Below are 27258 nucleotides of genomic sequence, written 5' to 3'. Positions count from 1 at the left end.
AATTACTATGGCACCATTAGTACGGTAAAACATCTCATGAAGCTGTAGAGGGGGTTATCACTTGGCCTCCCACTAATGCTATGTTAGTTAGAAAATCAATCAGATTTGCTCTGAAACTTATTGAATATTGAAAGACCTAGATAGGGTGGACATGGAGAGGACATTTCCTATAGTGGGGGAGTTTAGGACCAGAGGGCACAGTCTTAGAATGCAAGGATGTCCCTTTGGAACAGAGATGAGGAGGAGCTACTTTAACAAGAGGCTAGTGATCCAGTGAAATTCATTGCGACAGATGGCTGTGGTCAAAGGTCAAAGATCAAGGGGTTCATTTATTTTCAAAGTATACATCTCTGAATTTTTTCTTCTCCAGATAGCAATGAAACCAATATAGAAAAGAATGGCAGCACGATTATCAACCCACAGATTCCTCTTCCCTGTACAGACAAATTAATAAAAATGGAACAGGCACATAGATTGCACACAAAAATATCAAGAAAGATTGGGCAAAAAACACAGAATACAAAAAAAAGAGTAAGACCAAAAAAAGTTCACAGTGCAAGCCCAGATCCAAAATGCAGAAAAGCTGGACAACATTCTCCCTCTCCGTAGCAGAGCAATCTCACCAATGAGAAAAAGGCAGTCTCCCCTATCCATGGTAGAGTGATTTCACCAGCAATAAAAAGGCAGACAGCTGATGTTTCAATCTCCCTCGTTGCTTTAATCTGGGAATAATGGAAGCTGTAATCAGCGAACATCAGCTCGCAGCCTTCTTGCCACAAGATTCTCGCACACTGCTCTGCCTCCTGGACTCCCCTCAGAGATTGCAGAGCTCTGAAACACCCAAACCATCTCCAAACTGCAAATCACAAGCTCCAGCAATTCCAGAATCACATTCATGACAAAAAAACAAACGTAAAGGATATAAAAGAAGTGAAATATAAGGTTTCGTGATCTATCCAGAAATTGTTGACTGAAGGAGCATTGTACACAAGGTACCATCTTGACCAGAAGATGTTCCACTTTAAGTGTTCTCTTGCATTTCTCTTAGTGCTCAAATATCTCATTTATTCCTACCTGCCTATATCTACTAAGCATCTCCTTCTTTTTCTTAACCAGGGCCTCAATAGCTTTCAAAAACCAAGATTCCCTAAATTTGTTACCCATTCTGACAGTAACGTACAAACTCCATATGCTCAAATTTTCACTTTTGAAGGCAACCCACTTACGTAGTACACCTTTGCCAGAAAACAATCTGTTCCAATCTTGCAAGATCCTTTCAAAATAGGCCTTTTTTCCCAATTTACAATCTCAATCTACAGACCGGACCTATCTTTTTCCATAATTACCTTGAAACTTATGGTATTATGATTACCAGACGCAAAGTGTACCTCTACACAAACTTTTGTCACCTGCCCTGTCTCATTGTCTAATAGGAAATCAAGTATCACACTCTCTCTAGTACTGATTAAGGAAACTTTCCTGAACACATTTTACAAATTCTTTCCTATCTAGTCCTTTTACAGTATGGGAGTCCCAGTCAATATGTGTAGAGTTAAAAATCACCTACTATTACAACCTTATGTTTCAACAGTCTGTGACCTCTGTACAAATTGGCCTCTCTAAATCCTGCAGACTGTTGGGTGGACTATAATATAATCCTATTAATGTGGTCATACTTTTCTTGTTCCTCAGTTCTACCCATAAAGTCTCACTAGACAAGCTCTTCAAGTCTGTCCTGACTGCACACTGCAGTGACTTTTTTCCTGGCTCGTAATGCCACCCTCCCCCCTAATCACTCTCACTCTATCACATCTAAAGCAACAGGACTCTGGAAACCTGAGCTGCCAGTCCTGCCCTTCCTGCAAGCAAATCGCATTAATGGCTACAATGTCATAATTGCAGGTGTTGATCCAAGCCCTGAGCTCATCTGCCTTCCCACAATGGTCTTTGCATTGAAATATATGCAACTTGAGACATTAGTTCCACCATGCTGAGCCTTTTGATTCCCGACCTTGTATGTAGACTTAAGAATATCTTTTTCCACATCCGCTCCACTATCTGTTATTGCACTCTGGTCCCCATCCCCCTGTAACTCTAGGTTAACATCCCAACCCAACTGTGCAGGTGCAAACTGTCTCTTGTGTACAGGTCCCACCTTCCCTGGAAAAGAGCCCAATGATCTGAAAATCTGAAGTCCTCCCTCCTTCACCAACTCCTTAGCCACTTGTTAAACTATATGATCTTCACTATTTTGGTCCTCACTGGCATGTGGCATGGGTAGCAATCCTGGGGGTCCTGCCCTTCAACTTGGTATTTAATTCTCTGAACTCACTTTGCAGGGTCTTGTTGCCCATCCTCCCCATGTCATTGATACTGCTGTGGACCCCAACCTCTGCTGCTCATCCTCCCACTTCAGAACACTGTGGACTCGATCTGAGATGTTCCTGACCCTGGAACCCAGGAGGCAACAAACCATCCAGAATCTTGTTTTTGTTCACAGAATCTCTTTTCTGTTCCACTAACCAAAGACTTCCCATCACTACAGCTTCCCTCTTCTTCCCTTTCCTTTCAGAGCCACAGAACCATACTCAGTGCCAGAGACCTGGTAGGTTGCTCCCCCCTCCCAACAGTATCCAAAGTAGTATGCTTATTATTGAAGGGAACGACCACAGGGATACTCAACACTAGCTACCTATTTCCTTTTCCTCTCCTGACAGTCACCCAGCTATCTCCTCCTGCAACTTAGGGATGGCTACCTATCTATCACCTCCTCATTCTCCCGTATCAAGAGGTCACCGAGCTACAACTCCAGTTTGCTCACACAGTCTCTAAGGAGCTGCAGCTTGGTGCACTTTGTGCTGATGTAGTTATCAGGGAGACTGGAGGTCTCCCAATGTTCCCAGATCCCACACAAGGAACATACCACTAACTTTGGACCCATTCTCAGCCCACTAGCTAAGTACTTACAGAAAACATACTGAAAACTTACTTAGAGCCTGCATCTGTGCTTGTGCAAGCTTGTTCCCACCCAAGCCTGATGAGCTAAAACTGGACCACTCTAACAATGCCCCACTCCAACAATGACTGCTCAGCTTACGCATCCTTTTGTTTCATTGGTTCGAACAGTGACTCACTTCTGACGAGACTTGCAGTTTTCATATGGTCCCCACTCTGCAAGGTGTCACTCAGAGGAACTACTGTGGAGTTTAATGCATCAGAATGTAACTTGACTGCATCTGCCCATTGAACGGTCTTTAACTGGTGATGATTAATTGTTGGTGTTACAATAAATTAGGGACTATGATCAAAACACAAGACCTCCCAGTTGCCTAGCAGAAAGTTTATGACAATGATACAACAATCCAGCTAACACAATTGAATAGTGTGCCGAAGAAACGAACACAGAGAGATCTGGGGATTGATTGGTGGGTTGCATGAATTCTGACATAGTGTCTCCTTTGTCAGTACCAAATGCTTTAGTCTGAAAGAACTCTCAAGGTGTGACATGTTTTGGTAGATCAAATTGCTGAAGTGATTGGTAGGCTCATAAATTTCTGTCTAAGTAGCCTCCAACCTGACGGCATGAACTTTGATTTCTACTTCTTCTCTTTTTTGTTCCTCATTCTTGCTCCCCTCTAACCCTTTCCCTTCTCCTTACCTCCTTCTGTTGCCCCTCCTCCTTCCTTTTCTCTCCTGATCCACTGTCCTCTTGTATCAGGTTCCTTCTTGAGCTCTTTACTCTTCCACCTATCAACTCCCAGCTTCTCACTTCATTCCCCTCCCTTCCTTCTCGACCCAACCACCTTCCACCTCACCTGGCTTCACCTATCCAGCTTGCACTCCTCCCCTCCCCACACCTGACTTCTTGCTCCTTCCTTTCCAGTCCTAATGAAGGTCTCGGCCCAAAACGTCAACAGTTTACTCCTCTCCATAGATGCTGTCTGACCTGCTAAGTTCCTCCAGCATTTTTTGCGTGTGTTGCTATTATTGGAATTAAATAACCAAACAATGTCAAAAGCTGGAAATATAAAATAGAAACAGAAATTATGGAAATAGTTTGGATCTCAGGAAATATCTGTGGAGAAAATAAAGTTAGAGTTAATGTTTCAGTTCAAAAAATTTTCATTGGAAAAAATATTGACCTGCAGAATTAGGGCTATTTTACAGAGGTTAATGCTTTTAGTTGAATGTGCACATGGACAGGAAAGGCTTAGAGCTGAGGCTCCCAACCTTATTTATGCCATGGATCAATACTATTTAGCAAAGGCTCCATAGAACCCAGGTTGGGAACCCCTGGTAGAGAGAGATGGGGCAAACATGGGCAAATTGGACTAGCTTAGATGGGGCATCCGGTTGGTATGGATGAGCTGGGCTGAAGGGTCTTCTGTTTCACTGCAGTTTGACTCTATGACTCTCTGTCCTAGTATTTAGAGAATAAAAATACCAACTCAAATTTGTAATATGTTGCTGAACTTGGACATCATAATAATGATAATCAGTTATAGATAATTTATGACTTTCAGCAAAGAATAACAGTTTTTCTATTTGTACCATCATCTTTTTTTATATAAGTTTGGAAGATTGGGTTCAGAATATACAGCAAGAATCTGAAAGCAGAAACCTCTCGTTTTGGTGGTTTACCCCATGGCATTCAAATTTTACTGGTGCATGATTAGGATGTTGCAATATATAAAAAGTAATTTTGTTCACTCTTACCTTCCAGGAGTAAAGGGCAGAGTTTTTGATGAGGATGGAAATCCTGTTTCCAAAGCAATTGTAAATGTATTTGGCAGGAAGAATCTCATCCCTTTCCAAACTAATAACCTGGGAGAATATTATAGACTTCTGGTACCTGGGGAGTACACACTTATGGTATGTATGTTAACATTTTTACCCAAGAACCAGGAGCAGTTGGAGGGTGGCGTACAGATTTAATTAGAAAATTGTCACCGACTCATTTTTTTAAAAAAAATAAGATTTGTTTATGACAGAATTTTTTTGCTATTAAAGTAGAGGCTGCAGAAAATAGATGGATTCTTCTTCCTAAACACAAGAAATTGTGCGGATGCTGGAAGTGCAGAGTAACAGACACAAAAATGCTGGGGGAGCTCAGCGGGTCAGGCGGCACCTATGGAGAGGAATAAATAGTTGTCATTTTGGGCCAAGACCCTTTGTCAGGACTGTTTAAAGGGTCTTGTCCCAAAATGACAACTGTTTATTCCAATCCCATAGATGCTGCCTGACCTGCTGAGATCCCCCAGCACCTTTGTGTGTGTTTCACCAGATTCTTCTTCCTCTCTCTTAGGCAATCCCTTGGATTTAAGGATGACTTACTTCCACTGCAGTGGAGAGTGAATGATGTGACAGTCTTTGCATGCAAGTTAACTTGCACAGTGGCCCAATTACAAAATGGTCCTAGATGATTGGAAACCGGTCTGTGGTGCATGCACACATGCATTCATATGCACAAGCTCATGGGCAGATGACTGAGCATACTCTATATGTAGATTGAGGCACCAACATACATAGTGGGGGGAAGGGGAAGAGTGCAAGCTGGCAGGTGATAGGTGAGGGGGAAGAGGGGCAAGAAAGCATGATGTGAGAAGCTGGGAGGTGATAGGTGGAAGAGGTAGAGGCCTGAAGAAGGAATCTAATAGGAAAGAATAGTGGACCAAGGAAAAATGGAAAGGAAGAAGGGAACCAGAGGCAGGTGATGGGGAGGTGAGAAGAAGAAAAAGAGTGAGAGGGTGACCTGAATGGAGAGTGGAAAAAAGAGAGAGGGGGAGAAATCAATGTTCATGCCATCAGGTTGGAGGCTACCCAGATGGAATATGAGGTGTTGCTCACTATTGCATTGGAGGAAGCTATGGACAGACATGTTAGAATGGGAATGGGAAGTCAAATTGACATTGAGATCCTGCCTTTTGTGGTGGACAGAGCTTAGGAACTGAACAAAGTGGTCCCCCAATCTGTGTTGGGTCTCACCAAGGTAGATGGTCTGCTCTTTATTGTTGTTAAGTCAAAGACTTCTTTCTTTAAATCTTATAATAAAAATAAAGGGAAATTTGTGCTTTGATTTCTTATCAATTTTATTTAGTTTTCTTAACATTGCTGTTTAATTTCTATTCTATAATGAATCCAGTTTTGTTATCCAATTAAATATTTTAATAATTTAAAAAAGTATTTTTGGAAAACAATTTGGGACATTTTCATTTATAGTTCCTTCTTATTAACTAAAAACAATATTATATAACTGTGGAGCTAAGGCACCAAATCTTTCTTTCATAGTAAACTAACTTTGAACTGGCAGGGTGAATAATTTTGATGCAGTCTCTGTGTCAATTTTATCCCTTCCTCCAGTCAGAATCTTGTGCAGAGGCATGGGTATAACTTGGGTCACCCTCTGTGTCCTCTCCTTGACTTACAATACTGATGGGCCAAAGTAGGTGACCACACTATCCTTTCTCCTCTGGCTCTTGGCTTTGAAACTGGATCAGATTAATAGGATTAAAGCTTCCTTCTGCCAGTTGATTGAAATGTCTCAATATAAAGCTATCAGTGGTAGGAATGAGCCTTAAATGCTCTCCCAAGTGAGAGCATTTAGTAATTTATTCAGAATATGTCGCAGAATGATATGGGAAATAAAAGTATCAGGCGTAAATTCAGTAAAGACAATTGTTCTGCTGTCAGTAATGAAAAACATTATCAATGAACAGCATCAATGCTTTCTTTTTTATCCACGCCAAAATTCCTCTTTTGTTTTAAACTTAAATTGAGTAGCCCGAGTAGATAAACAATTTTCCAGTACTGTACTAATCTTTCTCTCTTGTAAAGTTATAAAGATCTGCATTTGTAAGAATCATTGATATAGTTTGGTATACAATGGTAATAAAAGTTTCTATTATTATAAAGTTTTTTTAATCCTTTGTTGGGATTCAAGTAACTGAATAATCTTTGCTTTACTGATTTCCAGTGAAGTATTATAATTCATGTTTCTCGACAGGTTGAAGCCAATGGATTTAACTCTATGAACAAGACAGTGGATATATTTGACACCTTAAGCAGATATTCAGCACTAGTTTGTGACTTTGTCCTTAGAAAACTGAATATGTGACAATGGACAACCCTGATCCCCAGCTTAGAATATTGATTTAAGTTAGTGCTGACCGATATTAGAAGTTATGTTTCACAAAGTCTGGAGTCAGATCTGGGTCTCTAAAATGAGAAAGCAGTAAAGGGGGAATAAAAAGTAGCCAAGATCTGCTAAATCTGGTAAATATCACTTAGAATAAAATGATTATTTTCCCCCTTGGATTAAACAATTTTGTGGAGAATTCTATAACACAGGTGTATGTCGAAATGTTTGAGGCAATGCCTCCCCTTGTTGATCTAAAACAGAATACCAATTTCAATAAAAATGTTTTAAATTTTTTGAGACATTTGCTTTAGTGTAATTACATTTTAAAAGTCAATAGCTTGAATTTAATTTTGCTGAATATCTGGAACTTTGGGTTTTTTTGTACACTGTGGAGTCTCCTTTGTTCTGCTCATTTGTGGATAATCTGATACCGACCACCAGTGGGACCCATCCCCTTTTGATATTGGGGCACCATGCCAGCATAACAGTTAGTGCAACGGTATTACATCTCGGATTCGGTGTTCAGAGTTCAATTCCAGTGCCGTCTGGAAGGAGTTCGTACGTTCTCCCTGTGACTGCGTGTGTTTCCTCCAGGTGCTAAGTTTTCCTCCCACAGTTGAAAGCTGTACCAGTTAGCAAGTTAAAGGTCATTGTAAATTGTCCTGTGATTAGTCTGGGGTTAAACTGGGGGAAGTGCTGGGCTGGAAGTGCCTGTTCCCTGCTGTATTTCTGAATAAAAAAATATGATTTATTGACTGTTTGAGATCTAGGAACATGGCCACAATCTTTTAGGACTTCCTAACACAATTCTGGCCCAGAATTCTAAAACGATTTTGTTAGTGAAGACTGCTGAAGACACACAAAAAAAGGAAAAACATCTTTTAAGACGCCGCTGAGTGTGGCCGAATGCCACTAATCATTAATGACGACAATCATTTGTATTTAAATAGCTCACGAAGCCCCAGGGCACTACACAGGGGCATTATCAAACAAAAGTGAGGCACATACGGAAATATGTGGACAGATGGCTTACAGCTAGGTCTTGAGGAAGATTTTACTTTACAGGGAAGAGAGAATAAAAAAGACGGATTTGCCTGCTGTAGTCACTGCTGCCACTGGGGAATTAATGAAAATTGGAGAATATTAGTAATTCTGTCCTGGAGGTACACAGAAGTCTTAGGTTCAGGAATAGTTGTTGTCCTACGACCGTTAGGTCCCTGGGTCGGTGTGGATGGCTTCACTAGCCTCAGTGCTGAACAAGCTCCACAGCCTGTAGACCAGCTCTCAGGGACTCTGCCTTTGTTACCTGTGTTTTTCAATGGAGTCTAGTGTATTGCTTTATTTTTCTGTGGGTGCCTGCAAGAAGTTGAATCTCAAGGTTGTATATACAATACAGTACATATTCCAGTACATAGTACTTGCAGTGCTTTGATAATAAATTGAATTTGAACTACGATTTTTAAGATGCAAGGACATTTATAAAAACACGGAGGCATAAGAAGAATGAGAGGGAATCTCAATGAAACCTCAATAACAGAGTTGATGTTGAAGATCTTTCCAAAAGTGGGAGAGTCTATGGCCAGAGGAATAGATTAGAGCAGGTGTTCCCAACCTGGGGTCCACGGACCCTTTGCTTAACGGTTTAGATCCATGGCATTAAAAGGTTGGGAATTCCTGGGTTAGAAGGATGACTCTTTAGAACAGAGATGGGGAGGAATCTCTTTAGCCAGAGGATGGCGAATCTGTGGAATTCTTTGCCACATTTGACTGTGGAGGCCAAGTCATGGGGCATATTTAAAGCAGAGGCTGATAGGTTCTTGATTAGTAAGGGTATGAAAGTTTATGGGGAGAAAGCAGGAGAATGGGGTTGAAAGGGATAATAAATCAGCCATAATAGAATGGCGAAGCAGACTTGATGGGCCAAATGGCCTAATTCTACTCATATGGTATTATGGTAAGGTATGAAGGGATCTGAAAACAAGGATCAGAATTTTAAAATAAGGGCAGTACTTATCAAGGAGTTGTGGTTAGGGGTCAGCAGACTCTGGTTGTAATGGGTGAACTGAACTTGGTGAGAACAAGGTCACATCCACTCGGGTTTGTGATAAGCAGCTTTTCAGGGTAAGAGAAACACTGCCCTGGAGTGTGCTGATTCTGGATCCAGAGGCATTAAACCAAGGGTGAGCTGAGAGTGGAGAGGTGGGTGCAGAAAATCTTACTGAGATAGAAATTGGTTGTCCATAGATCTATTCTCCAAAACCTATCTAGTTTTAAATACGACAACTTGGGCATGAGCTGACTGCCCTCAAACAGTTGCCAGGACAAGGGATACGTTGGTGAGTGGATGAAGATTGTGACGTGTACTGAAGATTCAAGCTTCAAGGTACATTTATTACCAAAGTTCCTAAGTTCAAAATCTAATATTTAATGAGAATTCTTACAGTCGTGCTTTAGAGCTGGGGGGTGGGGTTAGTGAAGACTGCATGAGATTAGAAAATTCAGCTGCATGTCCTTCAAACATGCCCATGGAAAATAGATGAAATACCTGATTTTTGGAGCAATGAGCCAATCACATGAGCTCATATCTTAGTTTTATTAAGCCAACCTGGCATTTAACAATCCCAATTCCATGTACAATGCTCCAGTGACCTTATACACATTCCATGTATATTGGACCACTATTTCCCATCTGTGAGCAGGAAAGGCACAATGCAGATGTACATGCCAAGTAGTGAAGGCAGTGGGTGTCATTCCCAAAAAGGGAGTTAGCCACAGAAATTCACATGAAGTAAAATATTTGAGCTTAGCCCCTAACCTAGAAGTAGAGCAGTCCACTCAGCCCTAAATTGCTTCCGAATTATTCCTCTCAGCTCATTGTCCACTGACCAAAGCATTGCTAATGCTAATAATTGATCTATTGCTAATAAAGTGTATGGTAAAAAAAGGATTTAAATTGGTTTGAAATGTCCCACACTCAACGATTTAGGAACAGCTTCTTCCCTTCTGCCATCAGACTTCAGAACGGTCCCTGACCCCATGAACACCACCTCGCTATTCCTCTTCAGCATTATTTATTTTTATTGTAATTTATAATTATTTTTATGCCTGCTACAACAGAACAAGTTTCATGACATACTGTATATCAATGATAATAAACCTGATTCTGCTTCTGATGTTAACAAGCTACATAAAATCTCTGAGTAAATGGGATTTAATATTGCACTGAGAAGTTAAAGAAGATCATTTAAAATTATCAGAATATCTTATATCTCAGATATTCCTAGGATTTCTAGGAAATTTCTGCGAATAGCAATGGATATAGGAGACAAAGAATAGTGCACAAATAGGATGGAGTACCTTTGGTTATAATTTTTAGAGACCACATTCTACAAGTGCATTTTTATTAAAATTACATGCCCAATATGTTTAATAAGGGCAATTTTATTATAAAAGTAATTTTGGCTTTGACATACGACAGATAATAAAAAATTACAGAAAAGAGTTTGTTAACATGTTTGATACTAATTATACATCACAATCCCAAAATTGGAGTTAAATTTATTCATATAATAAAGTGAAATCAATTAGCAGAATGAAACATCTGACTTTCATCTGTTTATTAATAATGCCAAACAAACTAGATAATGTCAGAATACTAAGATTCCTTCAACACTTTCCTTGAAAGAACGGGAAGAGATGATGATACTCAGGTTTCTGGGAATGGAAATTGCACACATCCATCACTTAGCAAATGCAGCTTTTTGCATTTCACATCTGTAACAGAGTGAAGGAGCTTTGGGTTAAAATCTTGTACAGAACCCATCACATACTGTACCTGATACTGTTTACAAGATGAACACAATAACTGTCTTTCTGGATATATCTGGGAAATGAATTAAAATTGGTAAACAAACATAAGGAGACATATCATGCTGACTCATGTCATAACATTATATTTCTAATTATCTCTGTGATGTCATTGAGATGCTCTTTATACCTGATTAACCACCTGTAAATTGGTCTCTGAAGCTTAACCATCAGTTGTGGATTATATAGGTTTCAATTTTACAATGTTATCTGGGTATGTTTTTGTGGAAAGTTGGTTTACTGCATTGGACAAGGTCACATGCTCTAGGAGTAACAGATTCTTTCAGCAATTTAAAACTTTTGTAATTCTGAAACTGTGGTTGTGTTTTAAGTTTATTGATCACAAACCGTTACTACATGCAGTGTATATCACTTAAACAGCTACATTACCTATTGTCCATCAAAACTAACAAGCCAGACATGCTCTTACAACTATTGCCTTTGAATTGATATGCACACTTTATCTTGTATCACAAATCACTTTTAGTTATTTATAGAACTGTAGTTAAACTATTAGACAGGGGGTTCCCAATCAGGGGTCCAAGGACTCCTTGGTTAATGGTAAGGTTCCATGGCATAAAAAAGATTGGAACCCCTGTATTGGAGGAACAATGCATCTGAAAGGTTAGACACTTAAGAAAGACTTTGATATTATAATCATGGGTTGAGAATCATGGGTTGAGAAGGTTATTGGTGATTCCTATCACCTCCTACACTGGGAAAGTGATGGCATTTCTATCAGCTTTTCTTGTTGTTGGACCTTTCCCAATCAGAAGTGCAAAAAAGTATTATGCTCACCTATTTCAACATTCTGCCAGACTTATTAGATTCATACATCTCCCAAACTATGGAGTTAATCAGCAAATGGATAGCACAGAGAAGTTGAAAAAATTCAGTTTCAGTCAGGACCTACAGCGTTGTATGGATTTTGCACATTTCCACAAACTTGAAGGCGAAGTAGAAGGTTAATGGCAGGACTCTTAACAGTGTGGAGGCACAGAGGGATCTTGAGGTTCATATACACAGACCCCTCAAAGTTGCCGCGCATGTTGATGGCATGGTTAAGAAGGTGTGTTGTGTGTTGCCTTTATTAGTTGGGGATTGGGTTCAAGAGTTTCAAGGTAATGCTACAATTCTATAAAACTCCAGTTAGATTACACTTGGAGTATTGTGTTCAGTTCTGGTCACCTAATTACAGGATGGATGTATGATTTTCAGAGATTTACCAGGATGTTACCTGGATTAGAGAGCCTGAGGATAGGTTGAGTGAGCTCGGGCATTTTTTCTTTGGAGTGAAAGAGGGTGAGAGCAACTTGATAGAGATGTATAAGATGATAAGAGGTATAGATAGAGTGGACAGCCTTTTTCCCAGTGGCAATGGCTAATATGAGAGGACATAACTTTAAAGTGATAGGAGTAAGTATAGAGCAAGAAGTTGGAGGTAGGTTTTTACACATAGAGTATAAGTGCGTGGAAAGTGCTGGCTGGGGTAGTGGTAGATACATTAGGGACATTTAAGAGACTCTTTTTGAGGCACATGGATGAAAGAATAATGGAGGGCTATCTGGGAGCGAAGGGTTAGATTGATCCTGGAGTGGGTTAAAATGTGTGACAAAAGGTCTGTACTGTGCTATATTGTTATTGCTCTATGTGAGCACATGGGTTTCAACTGAATGTTCCATTTTCCTCCCATATCCCAAAGACGGGTTGTTAGTTTAATTGCCCTCTAGGTTCATCCTATGTTCAGGTTACATAGTAGAATCTGAGGTTAAAACTGACAGAAGTGTGAGAATAGGTTAAAGTGAAAATTAGTGTTGGAATGGGATTGGTGCGAGCTGACATAGGCTCAATGGGCTGAATAGTAACATCCTCTACGGAAACACTTCGTGATCACTTGAATTCACAAGATGTTGAAGGCTGGTGAATATTAGCATGCTGCAAGTGGAGTTAAAAGTCAGTTGAATGGGTTCTAATGTTCACAACCTATTGGTGCAAGGAATATCTAGTCTCATGTGCTCGGGTATGAAGGGATGAACCAAGCTCAATGCCAGTTGTACATACTTGATATCCAAACTAATAATTGTGACTCTACTGAAAAATGGAAGAGCATTGGGACAAAGCTAGTGAGCCAAAGATAACACATTTTGTCAGGAGGAATTTGACCTGGGTTGCTTCCAACATCCTTGCTGGTAGAGAGCCCAGGCTTTGAAGGGCCTATTGGAGAAGCCTAATTGGCCAACTGCAGTGCACTTTGTAGATGAATAAATGAGCATACAGACTAGGATTAGGAGTAATCCCCGAGCCTGGTCTACCTTTGTCTTATCTGATTGCAACCTCAAACCTACATTTCAGTTTATCATCTGCTTTCTCATCAAGAATCTGTTCAATTCTGTCTTAAAAATACTCAAAAAAAACTTAATGTTGTCCTTTGAGGAAGAAGATTTAAAGATTCACATCCACTAGATGGTAAAAGATTTTACCTCATCTCTGTATTAGTTGGCTGACTTCTGAATATTTAATCAATACTACTCCCATTTTTCACTAATCTGTCCACAGTTTCTTTTGCTTTTTAAATGCTCATGATGATACTTCTCAAATGTCATCCTATACTCTGATCAGTCACAGTGAGTGGAGACTGGACTTCAGACTCTGAATGTTGGATTTATTGTCCAGTCAGGCATTGAAATGTGAATAAACACTCCAATTTTCCTCACTTTATGGATCTTTATCCTTTGTAGTCTAAAAAATCCTACCACCACGTAACACAAATCAGATTCAGGTTTAATATCACTGCATATGTTGTGCAATTTGTTGTTTTGCAGCAGCAGTACCATGCAATACATTTTTTAAAAACTATAAATTACACACATATATATGTATGTATACTTGTATAATTAAATTAAATGAATAGTGCAAAAAAGAGAATAAAAAAAGAAAGAAAAAAGTAGTGACTTAGTGTACATGTGTTCCTTGTCCATTCAAAAATCTGATGGTGGAGGGGAAGAAGCTGTTCCTAAAATATTGTGTCTTCAGGCTCCTGCACCTCCTCCTTGATGGTAGCAATGAGTATTGGGATATCAGAGGTAGGGGATCCTTAATGATGGGTACCATTTTTGTCAGGCAATGCATTTTGAAGATGTCCTTGATGCTGGGAAGGCTAGTGCTCATGATGGAGCAGGCAGAGTTTATAAACTTCTGCAGCTTTTTCTGATCCTGTGCAGTGGCTCCTCCATACCAGACAGTGATGCAATGAGTTAGAATGCTCTCCACAGTACATCTGTAGAAATTTGCAAGAGTCTTTGGTGACATACCAACTCTCTGCAAACTCCTAATGAATATAGCCGCTGTTATTATCAATATGTTGGGGCCAAGGTAGATCTTCAGAGATGTTGGCACCTAGGAATTTAAAGCTGCTCACATTTTCCACTGCTGATCCCTCCATGAGGACTGGTGTGTGTTCCATCAACTTCCTCTTCCTGGTCCATAATCAGTTCCTTGGTCTTACTGATGTTGAGTGCAAGGTTGTTGTTTCCCTACGAACATGCTGTTGACCATTCATCATTGTGTTCAAAGTGTGGCCTAACAGATTATTAATCAGCTGGCAAATTCATCCGTCACTTCACTCATTGCGACTGCCCAGAGTGAGGTCTGAACATTCTTGACTTACCGCTCAAGCCAAAGGCTCACAGTTATTTACATCGTCAATCAAAGTCAGTACAGCACAAATGGGACCAGTAATAAAACTCTCCCTCAGTAATGTATCACCTTTTATATACAGATATATCAAAATTAATAAGATTTATTCTTTGTTCCACATGAAAATAAAAAAAACTACAGATGCTGGAAATCCAAAATAATCCAAAATACCCACAAGAAAATATATCTCAGGGTAGTATATGGTAACATTTGATAATAACTTTGAACTTTGAAAACAGAAAGTGCTGGAAACAACAGGTCAGGAAGCATCAGTGGAAGGAGAAATAGCATTAATGTTTCACTTTAAAGACCTTTCAACAAAATGGTAGAAGTTGGGTTCTGAGGAAGGATCTTCATTCTGAACAGTTACTCTTGTTTCTCTTTCTGCCGATGCTGCCTGACTGCTGAGCATTTTTTGTTTATTTCCTCAGATCCAGTCTGGGTATTTCCACTGCGTTGCTCTCTGAGTTTCACCTCAAATGGAAATTGATAAATCTGAAGTAGCGCAATTGGTACAGCCAGCCATTGGTGTAGTGGCATGAGCACTGGATTTAAAGGCAAATGGCTCTGGATTCAAATCTAGCTGGCCCCTTGCATTCTTAACATTCATGCTGGGATGACAATTGAGCTAGGAACTTGGCTCAATGCAAAAGAAACAGCAAAAAATACCATCCAATGTTCCACAAGATGCCAAAAGGAACAATAACAACATAAAATGCACAAGTCAAACCCCAATTATACCCCTTACTCTAAAAGGGTTTATGATTTTTGGTTAAGTTTCACATTAGGTATTTTAAAAACTGGGAATATTTTAAGTATGACACTTTCATTGTCATTTATTGTGGTTCAGAAGTAATTTTTGTTTCAATTTACTATTAAACTAATTAAGCATAATGCAGTACACATAATCAAAATAACTATACACTTATACTATATATTATATAGGTCCATGATCATTTTCAATCAACATATTGTGATCCAGTTACAATGATAACTTCCTAACAAAGGGTAAATGCAAACAGGCTTTTCCCACTGAGGGTGGGTGAGACTACACCTGAACATCATGGGTTAAGGGTAAAAGATGAAATGTTTAAGGGGAACATGAGGGGGAACTTCTTCAGAGGGTGGTGAGAGTGTGTAATGAGCTGCCAGCATGAGTGGTGGATGAAGGTTTGATTTCAATGTTGAAAATAATTTTGGTTAGGTATATGGATGGGAGGAGTATGGACAGCCATGGTACAGGTGCAGGTTGATGGGACTCAGCAGCATAATAGTTTGGCATGGACTGAAGGGCCTCTTTCTGCACTGTAGTATGACTCTAAGTATGTCACTCAAACTTAGTGTTCTCTAAGGCACGGAGATAGTGACTTTACACCAACATAGAGGTTTTCCCCATATTTTGGACCACTCCATTTGGCAATAAATGCTATTTGGTGAATGTGATATCTGTTTAGTTTGTTTCTGCTGGATTGGATCTAGTGAAAGACCAGTGACATTTTCAGAATGATGGGTATCATTAACATTAACAACAGTGTTTTCTTCCACTCTTTTCTGAAACTGTGAGATATATTTACTTCTGCCTCTCAATCATATGGCTGTGCATGGGGCTAGATCAAGATAGTAGGTCACTCAGTCATGAGGCCCAGCACAGGGAACTTGGATCCCACTTGGCCAAATACTCACAGGCACAAGGTTTTGCACTCAGGTCATTGTTTCAGCCTAAGGCAGAAACACTGGCTGGTTATATTTACCAACTTTAATGTGGATAGGAGCAATTACCATAGTTAATACTGCCCCACACATCAGTATTCTATGTAAGCAGGGATAGTTCAAGGGAAGAGGAAGGGACTCCTTGTATCAGTGCAAACTTAATATGAGAGTATAATTTTTTCATAAATTCTATAGTATTTCTTTATTTTTCTGTAAATACCTGCAAGTAAATGAATATCAAGGTAGGATATGCTGTCATATACGTACTTTGATAGTAAATTTACTTTGACTTTGACTTAGGTGTCAGCTAAGGGTCAATGGCCCTAGATGGAAGATTGCGGGTATAGTGGTTTCCGAACATTTTCCTCAGCGACTCACTTTATGGTTCTCCAACTTACTTAAATAAGTTGGCTGGTCTATGGTCTGGATATTATTTAAAGGAGTGAAGACAGTAAACACTGGAGATTCTGCATGTGCTGGGAATCCAGAGCAAAACATAAAAAACACTGGAGGAACTCAGCAGGTCAGGCAGCATCTATGGAAAGGAATAAACAGTCGACGTTTTGAGCCGAGACCCTTCATCAAGTTGGGAAGGGAAGGGGAAGAAAGCCAGAATAAGAAGGTGAGGAGGAAGGGAATTGGTCCAAGCTGGAAGGTGATAGGTGCAGCCAGGTGAGGGAGAAGGTGGGCAAAACTACTCCTCCCCCCAACCTTTTGCTCTAACTTCTCATCTTTTTTTCCAGTCCTGATAAAGGGTCTCTGCCCAAACCGTTGGCTGTTTACTCTTTACCACAGAAGCTGCCTGGCCTGCTGAGGTCCTCCAGCATTTTGTGTGTGTTGATTATTTCTGATGTCCCGGGCAACGTTTATCACAAAAAATAGATAATCTATCATTACCCTGTGAGCTGTGCTTCTTGTCACTGTCTGTTACGACAGTGTCCTTGCCACAATGTACTACCTCATCTCCCCAAGCTTCAGAATACCCTGTGCTCATAAGACTGTGAGACATCAGTGTAGAACTAGGTCATTCAGCTCTTCAAGTCTCCCCACCATTCCATCATTTATTATCCCTCTCAATCCCATTCTCCTGCCTTCTCTGTACTTACTTATAGGCAAGTACTTTGTAGGCTATAATTGCCAGCATTATTTTGAAAAATGAAGAGAGCCATCATTTTAGGAAGGAGTTCTTCGGAAAACGCCCGGAAAATATGTTGTACAGAAGTCCGCAACAACTCTTTTAATTTATTCAGGCTGTTGGAAACACTTGTCCCGATTGGAAGGGCAGGGCCTGGCATTAGGCCATCAGGACTGCAGGCAACCACTAACAATGGTGGGAAGCTTGTATATTGCAAGGGCTCAGAGACCATTGGTTTTACCAGCTGGTACCCATGGTGGTTTGACTGTTAAGGGCTTATTTTTCTTTTTGGTGGATGCTTTCCATTTCATGTATGTGATTTCACACTCTTTCATCTGCAGTGGAGCAGTTTGTGTGCTGCCCTCACTGTTCTCTTTTGGTTCCTCTCTCTTGTTGCAATGAGCATACCTGTTGTTTTTAGCAGCTTCATACTGGGCTAACTCGATGTTGCCCATACCATCTTTTAAGTAATCTAGAGCAATTGGTAGGACGCTGATCACACCTCCATAGTGGTGCTTTGCTTCATCACAGCTCAGGTGGTTCAGTTCATCGTGAGGATATCTGCATCACAATAACATAGAAATGAAAGAGAAGCTGTAAGTGTTGTGTAGTTAGACACTATAGCTTAGAAACTATGGCTCCACTATACCCCTGAACTTTAGCATAGAACAGAAAGCATGGTACAGGCCCTTCAGCCCTCAATGTTGGGCTGCCTCCTTAACCTACTCCTAGATCAATCTGAACTTCCTCTCCCACAGAGTCCTCCATTTTTCTTTCATTTGTTTTCCTATCTAAAACTCTTAAATGTCCATAATATATCAACCTGTACCACCATCCCGGGCTGTGAGCTCCATGCACCTACCACACTACATGTAAAAAAAAATTACCTCTGATTTCTAACCTGTACCTTCCTCTTAATGATGCCTCTTCATGTTAACCATTTCTATGCTGGGAAAAGTCTCGGCCTTTTGGCTAAGATCGAGTCTCTGCACTGTTCTTTCTTTCTCTCTTTCCTCTATCTCCCCTCTCTTTCCCTCCCCCACTCTATCTCTCTATTCCCCCCCCCCCTTCTCTGTTCGATGTAGCAAAAACCTGCCCACTTTGTCATTCCAAACAATGGCTTCCTGAGATGCTAAGTGGAGACATTTCCTGCCACAGATATCAATAGGAAGTTCAATGTGAAGCATTCCATGGTTTGGGATACTTGACCCCATGAGGGAGCTGACAGCAACCTATGCATTTTCTCCCCAAATGCGCTAGTTCATCGAGGACTTGTCAACTAATCTCATCAAAAAGACAAATGGATGCCTTTAAATGGTCTCCACATCTGAAAATCAAAGAAGCAAATAATACTGGAATGCTAATACGGGGGCGGCGAGGTGGAGATACATCTCCACCAAAGGAGGTGGAAGGCACTCCTGCAGGCCACCCTTGGGAAAGGTGTAGCACTTGCTCAGCCCCTCCCATTGTCAGGATGACACAAAGCCATGGGAGCAGGTGGTGGACAGTCGTATGAGCAGCCAGTGCATATCACGAGTCCTGGTTATGCGACCAGTGACACCAGGCAGACAATCTCTGAAGAGTGTTGATAATGGCTGGGCACACCCATCTCATAAAGACACTGCCCAGAAGAAAGCAATGGCAAAACACTTCTGTAGAAAAATATATCAAGAATAATTATGGTCATGGAAAGACCACGACTGGCTATGTCGTATGACACGGCACATAAAGAATGAACGAGTGTGCACGAACATTTGGTGCGATGCTACATAAACTACTTTAATAACTGAGACTAAAGAAATTGAATGAACAATAATTAAGCAAGGAAAAGAGCACCAAGTCTACTACTGAAGTACTCAGCCTTAACTGGAATGTGATCATTTATACCTGTTGTCACGTGAACCAAGTCACCAACGAGAAATAGCTGGTAAAAATGAAGTAGTCTTTTTTTATTTGACAAAGTGAGTCATGACAGGCATCATAATGAGACCCTTTCGGAGGAAGAGGCCTGCTCCACCCAACACTACATGATGCTTTATATGCTAAAGTTCAAATGACAATTCAATATTTATAATGTATCTACAATGCTTTCCTTTGAATTATGGATAACTTTTACATCTCCTCCTTCACACCCACACCACAGATAGACAAATGGATTTGAAATCAGCATCGTCTGGCCTTCCAATGAACTGTGGTTCATGACTTTTAGGAACCTATTGTCCAAAGCTGCATTTTAAATTTAATTTACAGTCCATATTCAGATCTGAATATTGGTCGCTGAAGTTATTTGCTATATGTGCAAAGCCTAAAAAAATGCCCTAACAATTTTCTTAGACAATGCAGAGGATAGTGGCACTTCATGAACATACAAAAACTTAAGGTAAAAACACTTCGATTCTGAGACCTACAGTAATGTAGCTTCATACTTTTAGAGAGACTCTTTGACATTTCATCTACAATATACAGTATGGTGTTTTGGATTTTGTGTGGGCGGTTTATTCTATCTTGAGTTGGATTTCCTGCCTGCGTTGGTTGTCAATGCAGACAGCAACTGTCAGTATGCCTCATGCCCTTAATGTGCAGTGATGCTCACACAAGAGGATTAATGATTGTGATGCTGTTACTCCAAGTTCCCTGCAAGAGGCAATCTGCATTTAATAACTGGAGATTAAAATGCCCACTGATTTGATAAAAAAATGCCCCAAGAGGTTTGAAAACAAAGTCTGTTCATCTTCTCTGTGGCAGGGCTTGTAAAATTATATCTTTTCCTGGAAGGATGGGGAGTGAAAATACATTGCGGTAACAAAATCATCAAATAAAGAAGACACAACTGACATTTGGGAGATTTGAAATGGTATATCTTTGTCTCACTAATCAGCTTTCCAATACTCAAATATCCATCTATACATATTATGTGGCTTGGAGAAGCACAATTAAGTGACAAAGTACAGGAAGCAGGCAGACAGACAGTGCACGTTATTCAAGATTGTTATGGACTGGATGGACTGCTTTATTTGCAGCAGTATTGAGTCATATTACACACCTGCCACTCAGCAACAGTTCAGGATGTTTGTGTTTATGTACCCCACATTGAGAATTTTATGTACACTCAGTGGCCACTTTATTAGGTACCCCTCATTAATGCAGATATCTAATCAGCCATCCATATGACATAAAAGCATGCAGACATGGTCAAGAGGTTCAGACCAAACATCAGAATGAGGAAGAGATGTGATCTAAGTGACTTTGATTGTTGAATGATTGTTGGTGCCAGACAGGGTGGTTTCAGTATGTCAGTAATTGCTGATCTCCTGGGATTTCTAAGTCTCTAGAATTTAAAGAATGGTGCACAAAACAAACATCATCCAGTGAGCGGCAGTTCTGTGGGAAAAAACACCTGAATAACTCAAAGGAGAACGGCCAGGGTGGTCCGAGCTAACAGGAAGGCGACAATAATTCAAACAACCAAATGTTACAACAGCGGTGTGCAGAAGAGCATCTCTAAATGCACAACACATCGGACCTTGAAGTGGTTGGGCTACAGCAGCAGAAGACCACAAACATACACTTAATGGCCATTTAATTAGGAACAGGAGGCACCTAATAAAGTGGCCATTTAGTGTATTTCGCAGGTGAACCCATAATAAGGACAGGTGACCTGTATGTTCAAGCAGAGCAGTGAGCACCTCAGGTATGTGTAAAAAAGAGAAGGGAAATGCAGACTTACATTCACTAAATGGTGAGGGGTGTGAGGAGCTTTGCACTGATATACCACTGAATGCTTCTTCTCTGATTAATGCAGGTAATACTGCATCATTTGGTGGGTGTATTGTTCATTTATGATATCAGGCCTTTTGTCTTGCTTTAAGAATCCCAGTTCACAGATCAGTTCAATAAAAATGGAAATTAATTTTCTGCAGGGGTTTTCAGCACTGGAACCCCACTGTTAACTGGAGATTGGTGGGGTGGGAGGAAGAGGCTGATTACCAGTGTCAATCTTGATTAGTCAGGCCATGCAGAAATACGGGGAGAAGGTGAGAGATTGGGGTTCAGAGGGAGAATGGATCAGCCATAATGAAATGGCAGAGCAGACTCAATGGGCCAAATGGACTAATTCTGCTCCTATATCTTACGGTCTAATCTATGCCCACATTAATGATGGGGCCAAAGAACACTGCAGCACAGAAGCATGCCCTTTGGCCCATCTAGTCTGTACCAAACTCTTATTCTGCCTTGTCCCGACCTGTACCAGAACCTTCACCTTCAATACTTATCCCAACTTCGCCATCCATGTACTTATCCCAACGCCTCTTAAAGTTAAAATGGAACCCGCATCAATGGCTTCCGCTGGCAGCTCATTTCACACGTGCATCACCCTCCGAGTGAAGAAATTCCCCCTCAGGTTCCCGTTAAGTATCTAATCTTTTAGCCTTAACATATGTCTTTTAGTTCTAGTCTCAGTGAATAAAGCCTGCTTGCATTTACCCTATCTATACACAGTGTAATTTTGTGTAGAGTGAGACAAGGGTGACCTGAACTTCTGGGTCTTTGTGATATGCTGCTAGTTAGATGCTTCACTGGAGCAGACAGAAAGCAGACAGGTGCCAGCAGCAGAACTGGGGAGGCAGGAGGTTGACACCCATGGGACATCACTATTACGGAGAAAACTGTGGGGGGGGGGCGTTTCGGAGAAGTTCTACTGAAAGGAAGGAGGATGGTGGCTGAGGTGGCCATAGACTTTGTGCACAATTTCCATCATGGGATCCAGCAGGAGTACTCAGTACCCTGGCATTAAAAGGAGTGACTAGAAAAACTTTTTTTTAAAAGTTGCATCCAATTGGGTCGCTTCTTTGGACTAGACTGGTTGGTTATTTCTGCTTCACATATCTGATTTTCAATCTTGGATTCACTTCTGATCAGTAGGAAAGCCACAGGGATATTACTTACTCAGGCCGGAGTTGAATGTATAGTTGGGACTGGAAGCTGGGTAAGTCAAAGAGTCCAAGTCCACTGGAGGCTGAAGACAGCCTGAACTGGGGTTGGAGGACTGGGACAAAATGCTTTGTCATTTGTTGTTGCTCTGCCAGGCACTGTGGGCGTGACTGTGTGGGTACACTTGTAGGCTGCCCCTTACACACTCTCAGATGTGTCAGTTGCTAACACAAACAACACAATTCACTGTATGTTTCAATGTACATGTGATAAATAAATCTGAATCTGAAGACTCACTGTGTATTGAGTAAATATATTCTTACTTTAATTTGTTCTGATTTAGCAAAGTCTTGAGTTTAAAATAACCATGAAGTGGAGAAGAAGTACATTGAACATATACTGAGACCACCCAAGGATTATTTGAACTCTGAAGACCATTCCTTGCTGATGATGAATGTCTTCTGGGTCCACCAACTGGTGGCACCTCTTGGCTTTTGGGGGCTTATCTCCTGCAAAGGGTCCTCCCTTTGTACTTCCTGAGGCAATTCTAAATATCTCCTCTGGATGGCGCAGTTGTGGACACAAATGGCAGGATGTGCGCAGAGGCTGTATTGTTGGATTCAGTCAAAGAGAAATACAGCACGGATACAGGCCATTCAGCCCAACTGCCCGTGCTGATCACAGCGTCCTCACTCCTAGTCCTTCAGCCTATAACCCTCCAAGCCCCTCGCCTCCATATATTGTACCTATCTAAATGCCTTTTAAAAGTTTCAGTTGTATCCACTTTGACCACTTCCTCTGGAAGGTCATTCCAGGTACTCAGCACCCTCTGTGCAAAGAAGTTACTTCTCTCATCTCTTTAAAAGATCCTCAGGAAACTGAACCACAGCTCTCTGAGTCACTCAGTAACGTCCTTATTTGGGTGTCATTGCCTTGGTTCTCTCCCATGGTGGACCAGTTCTGGACAGAATTCGAAACCTTGCATAGAAGGCACACACTTTGGCTTCAGTGAGGTCCCTGTGACTGATATAGGCTGACTGAGGGGCTGGTGCAATAGAGATGCACTGTTGTTGCTGCCGACTCATGGCAAGTCTATGGATAGTGTAGGGTTTTCGTGGCAAGATACAAGTGTAGATTGCCAGGCCTTTCTTCTGTGCAGAAAATGCTGCTGCCCAGGCTGGGACCTGACTGGATTTGAACTCAAGACCATCTGCCTCGAAGTCTAGTACTGATGCCACTATATCATCAGCCGGCCTCAGGGATGCACTGTAGCCACTGTAAAATACCTGAGAACACTCATGCATCATTTGCTGCCTGTGGTAACACATCGGATGTATATCCATAGAGAAGAGACCTTCCTAGTGTAAAACAGCCAGAGAGTAATGGGACAATGAATGGACAAATAATGCAGCCAATCTTGGGTGCACTCCCTCTTTGGTTGACAGCATCTTTGCAGGAAGTGGTTGGTTGACCTTGCAAAAAACCATCTATCTAATCACTCCATGGTCAGCCTGCTGACTGGTGTTACCTTTTACAGGCTGTGTTCTGTAGCTGTGTGTGTGTCCCAATACACCACTCCAATTCTTGCTCCAACAGAGGACATAGATTTGTGATGCCCATCTGTCTGCCTTCCTTAGATTCCTGGACTAACAGAGTCACCTGCCCCTGTCAAAACTGTGACTTAATGATCTCCTACTTGTTAGAGTGGGTAGCGAAGTGGAGGTACGTCTCTACCGAAGGAGGTCTAAGGTGCTCCTTCCTTCTGCTAGCCTGCAGGCCACCCTTGGGCAAGGTGTAACACCTGCTCAGCCCCCCAACCTCCAATCAGGGTCACGTGAAGCCAGGGGAGCAGGTGATGGATGGTCATATGAGCAGCCAGTGCATATCACAAATCCTGGTTATGCAACCACTGATGCCAACCAGACAAACTCTGAGATGTATTGACAATGGCTGTGGTCACCTGTCTTGTAAAGACACTGCCCAGAAGAAGGCACTGGTAAACCACTTCTGTAGAAAAATTTTACCAAGAACCATCATGGTCACGGAAAGACCATGATTACCCATGTCATACAACATGGCGCATAACAAAGGAACAAACTTATTAGTAAAGCCAGGCCGTCTCTAGTGGACTTGGACTTCTGAGGTCAAGAGAGTGGAACTACCCCGATGTAATGGCTTAACCACTTTAAAAGCTCTCCCACATGGGTTCTGTCATTGTAAACACCAGTTATAGTGCAAGACATAAAATCTTGATATATGTGCAAAGTAGAGAGCAAAAATGTTGGTAGTAATGAGAAGGCATATCCAAGGCAGTGGGGGTCCTTAATGATGGATGCCTCCTTTCTGAGGCATCAGTTTTTCAAAATACCCTTGATGATGGAACATTGTCCCACTTGATGGATGATAAATAATGTGTCTTGCCTGGAAATACATACAGTAATTGTACATATTTGATCCCATATAGTGTAAGACACGTTAGCAGTTGAGGCCAAGATTTGTTTACATCTGAAGTGACGTTACAAGATGGCAAATAATAGGACCAAGTTAAGGAGATAAATCCACTCCATTATTTAATTTTACACATCTGGTCTTCACTCTGATGTAATACATGATTTGCCAACAATACTCTGCCAGGATATCTGCTGTGTACCTGGAGAGCCGGGATCTTTGTGATCTTCAGCCACACAGCCCGAAAAAAGTGACATAACAGACTGTTAATGTCGTTAACTAGCGAGTTGTTTGTTATGTCTCCCCGTTCGCTGGGAAAATGGAGACACCTCTCTCTCCCTTATTTGGGGGAGGGGGGGAGAGGGAGAGGGGAAGAGAGAGGGAGGGGGAGGGAGGGGGAGGGAGGGGGAGAGAGAAGGAGTGAGTGAGTGAGTGAGTTGGGGGTTGCGGTATGTGAAATACCGGGTGAAATGTGAAGTCTTTGGGGTAACTGCAAGTCTGTGTCTTTGCTATTGCTTTGCTCACGCTTGAGTGCTCGGTCACAGTGCCAAAGTGTTTTTTTGCCAGTGGGGGGAGGGGTGATTGTGGCTCGCTGCCACTTACGTGCCCGAGGGGGAGATGGGGGTGTACTTTGGGGTTCTAACACTTAACTGTTGTACATTCTTTGGGGCACTCCTCTGTTTTCATGGATGGTTGCAAAGTAAAGGCATTTCAGGATTATATTGTATACATTTCCCTGACATTAAATTGGACCTTTGAACCTTTGATATATTGGGTTTCTATCTAACAACATCTTAAAATGCGCCATTAACATTCATTTCAGGAGAACCAGAATATAAAAGCAGGGAGGTAATGTTGAGAATTTATAAAGCACTGGTGAGGCCTCACTTGAGAGTATTGTCAGCAGTTCTGGGTCCATCATCTTAGAAAGGTGGCCAGCTGGCAGTGCAGTGGCATCAGTGCCGGACTTTGAGGCAGATGGTCCTGAGATTGAATCCGGCCGGGTCCCAACCTGGGCAGCAACAGTATCTGTACAGAAAAAAAGGCCTGGCAATCTACTTTCGTATCTTGGCACAAAAACCCTATAGACAACTACACGATCCATAGGGTTGCCATGAGTCAATGACCACTCTTCAACACTCAGCAGCAAGAACATCTTAGAAAGGATGTGCTGGCTGGCACTGGAGCAGGTTCACGAAAATTATTCTAGTATTGAATGGCTTGTCACATGAAGAGCATTTGATGGCTTAGGGCCTGTATTTACTAGGATTCAGAAAAATGAGGGGTGACCTATTGAATAGTGAAATGTCTTGAGAGAGTGCATGTGGAGAGGATGTTTCCAACCGTGAGAGTCTAAGACCAGAGGACACAGCTTCAGAATTGAGGGGCATCCTTTTAGAATGGAGACAAGGAGGAATTTCTTGAGGCAGAGATTGGCGACTCTGTGGAATTCATTGCCACAGGGAACTGTGGAGGCCATGTCTTTATGTATATTTAACGCAGAGGTTGATAGATTCCTAGCATGAACGGATCTGGGGGGGGGGGCGGGCAGGAGATTAGGGCTAGGAGGAAAAATGGATCAGCCATGATGAAATGGTGGAGCGTACTCGATGAGCCAAATAGTCTAATTCTGCTCGTATATCTTATGGTCTTATGGTTTTATTAATCCACTCCATCATTTAATTTTAAACATCTGGCTTTCACTCTGATGTAATATATTATTTGATATATTGATTTTCTATCTGATAATGTCGTAAACTTTCTGAACCTCTGTTGCAAATGGTAAGATAGAATAGGGTGGGAAAGTATAGGATAAGTTAGCTAGGGATAGAATAGTGGGGAGAAAGGTAAGATAGGCTAGAATCTGTGTTGGGGAGGTGAGTATGTACTAAGATAAGGTTGATTCTGTAATTTTTGACACTCTGTGATCTATATAAACACGGACATGGTTTATGTGTGTTGCTGAAATCCAGGTCAGTTGAGTTAAACTCACAAAGAAATATCGAAGGAGGCAATTTGAGAGAAACATTTTTTTGCTTGTAATTACGATTTGAAAGTTGTAAGTTAGTAATTATACATATGTTGAATCTCTGTTTACTTTCTGATCCTTAGGATTCTCCAGGGGGTAAACAATGGTGAGCAGTCTTAATTCTAATAATTTATTTCAAACATACAAGTACTAGGCAAACCAAATAAGGGGCTGAGAAATGAACGAATGGAGGTGAGGGGTGAATGCAAGGGCCAAAGATGAAAGGAATAAAGATGGCACCTCTGAAAGATCCATCACTTTTATAGATGATTAAAACAATTACATCACATGGGTAATATGCAA

At 41.2% G+C, this 27258-nt stretch overlaps 2 protein-coding genes across 4 annotated transcripts in view; one reads left to right on the top strand and one right to left on the bottom strand.

Moving 5' to 3' along the window:
- Positions 1-7252, top strand: part of LOC132377490 (carboxypeptidase M-like) — a 32962-nt gene extending 25710 nt beyond the window's left edge. The window contains exons 8-9 of the mRNA XM_059943769.1: positions 4724-4872; positions 7004-7252. Coding sequence (XP_059799752.1) covers positions 4724-4872; positions 7004-7114 — 260 coding nt within the window. The 3' untranslated portion in view covers positions 7115-7252. The remainder of the gene's footprint in view (positions 1-4723; positions 4873-7003) is intronic.
- A 3052-nt stretch (positions 7253-10304) lies between these two features.
- Positions 10305-27258, bottom strand: part of spaca9 (sperm acrosome associated 9) — a 50776-nt gene continuing 33822 nt past the window's right edge. The window contains exons 4-5 of one of the 3 annotated variants that reach the window (XM_059993802.1): positions 17955-18107; positions 10305-10912 (exon numbers count right to left, since the gene is read on the bottom strand). In XM_059993802.1, coding sequence (XP_059849785.1) covers positions 10879-10912; positions 17955-18107 — 187 coding nt within the window. In that variant the 3' untranslated portion in view covers positions 10305-10878. Of the gene's footprint in view, positions 10913-15613; positions 18108-27258 lie in introns of those variants that run through there. The other 2 variants (XM_059993800.1, XM_059993801.1) reach the window with 2 other exon arrangements.

Source organism: Hypanus sabinus, chromosome 18, assembly GCF_030144855.1.
Source record: "Hypanus sabinus isolate sHypSab1 chromosome 18, sHypSab1.hap1, whole genome shotgun sequence".
Taxonomy (NCBI): domain Eukaryota; kingdom Metazoa; phylum Chordata; class Chondrichthyes; order Myliobatiformes; family Dasyatidae; genus Hypanus; species Hypanus sabinus.
This window is presented reverse-complemented; position numbering and strand designations above follow the sequence as displayed.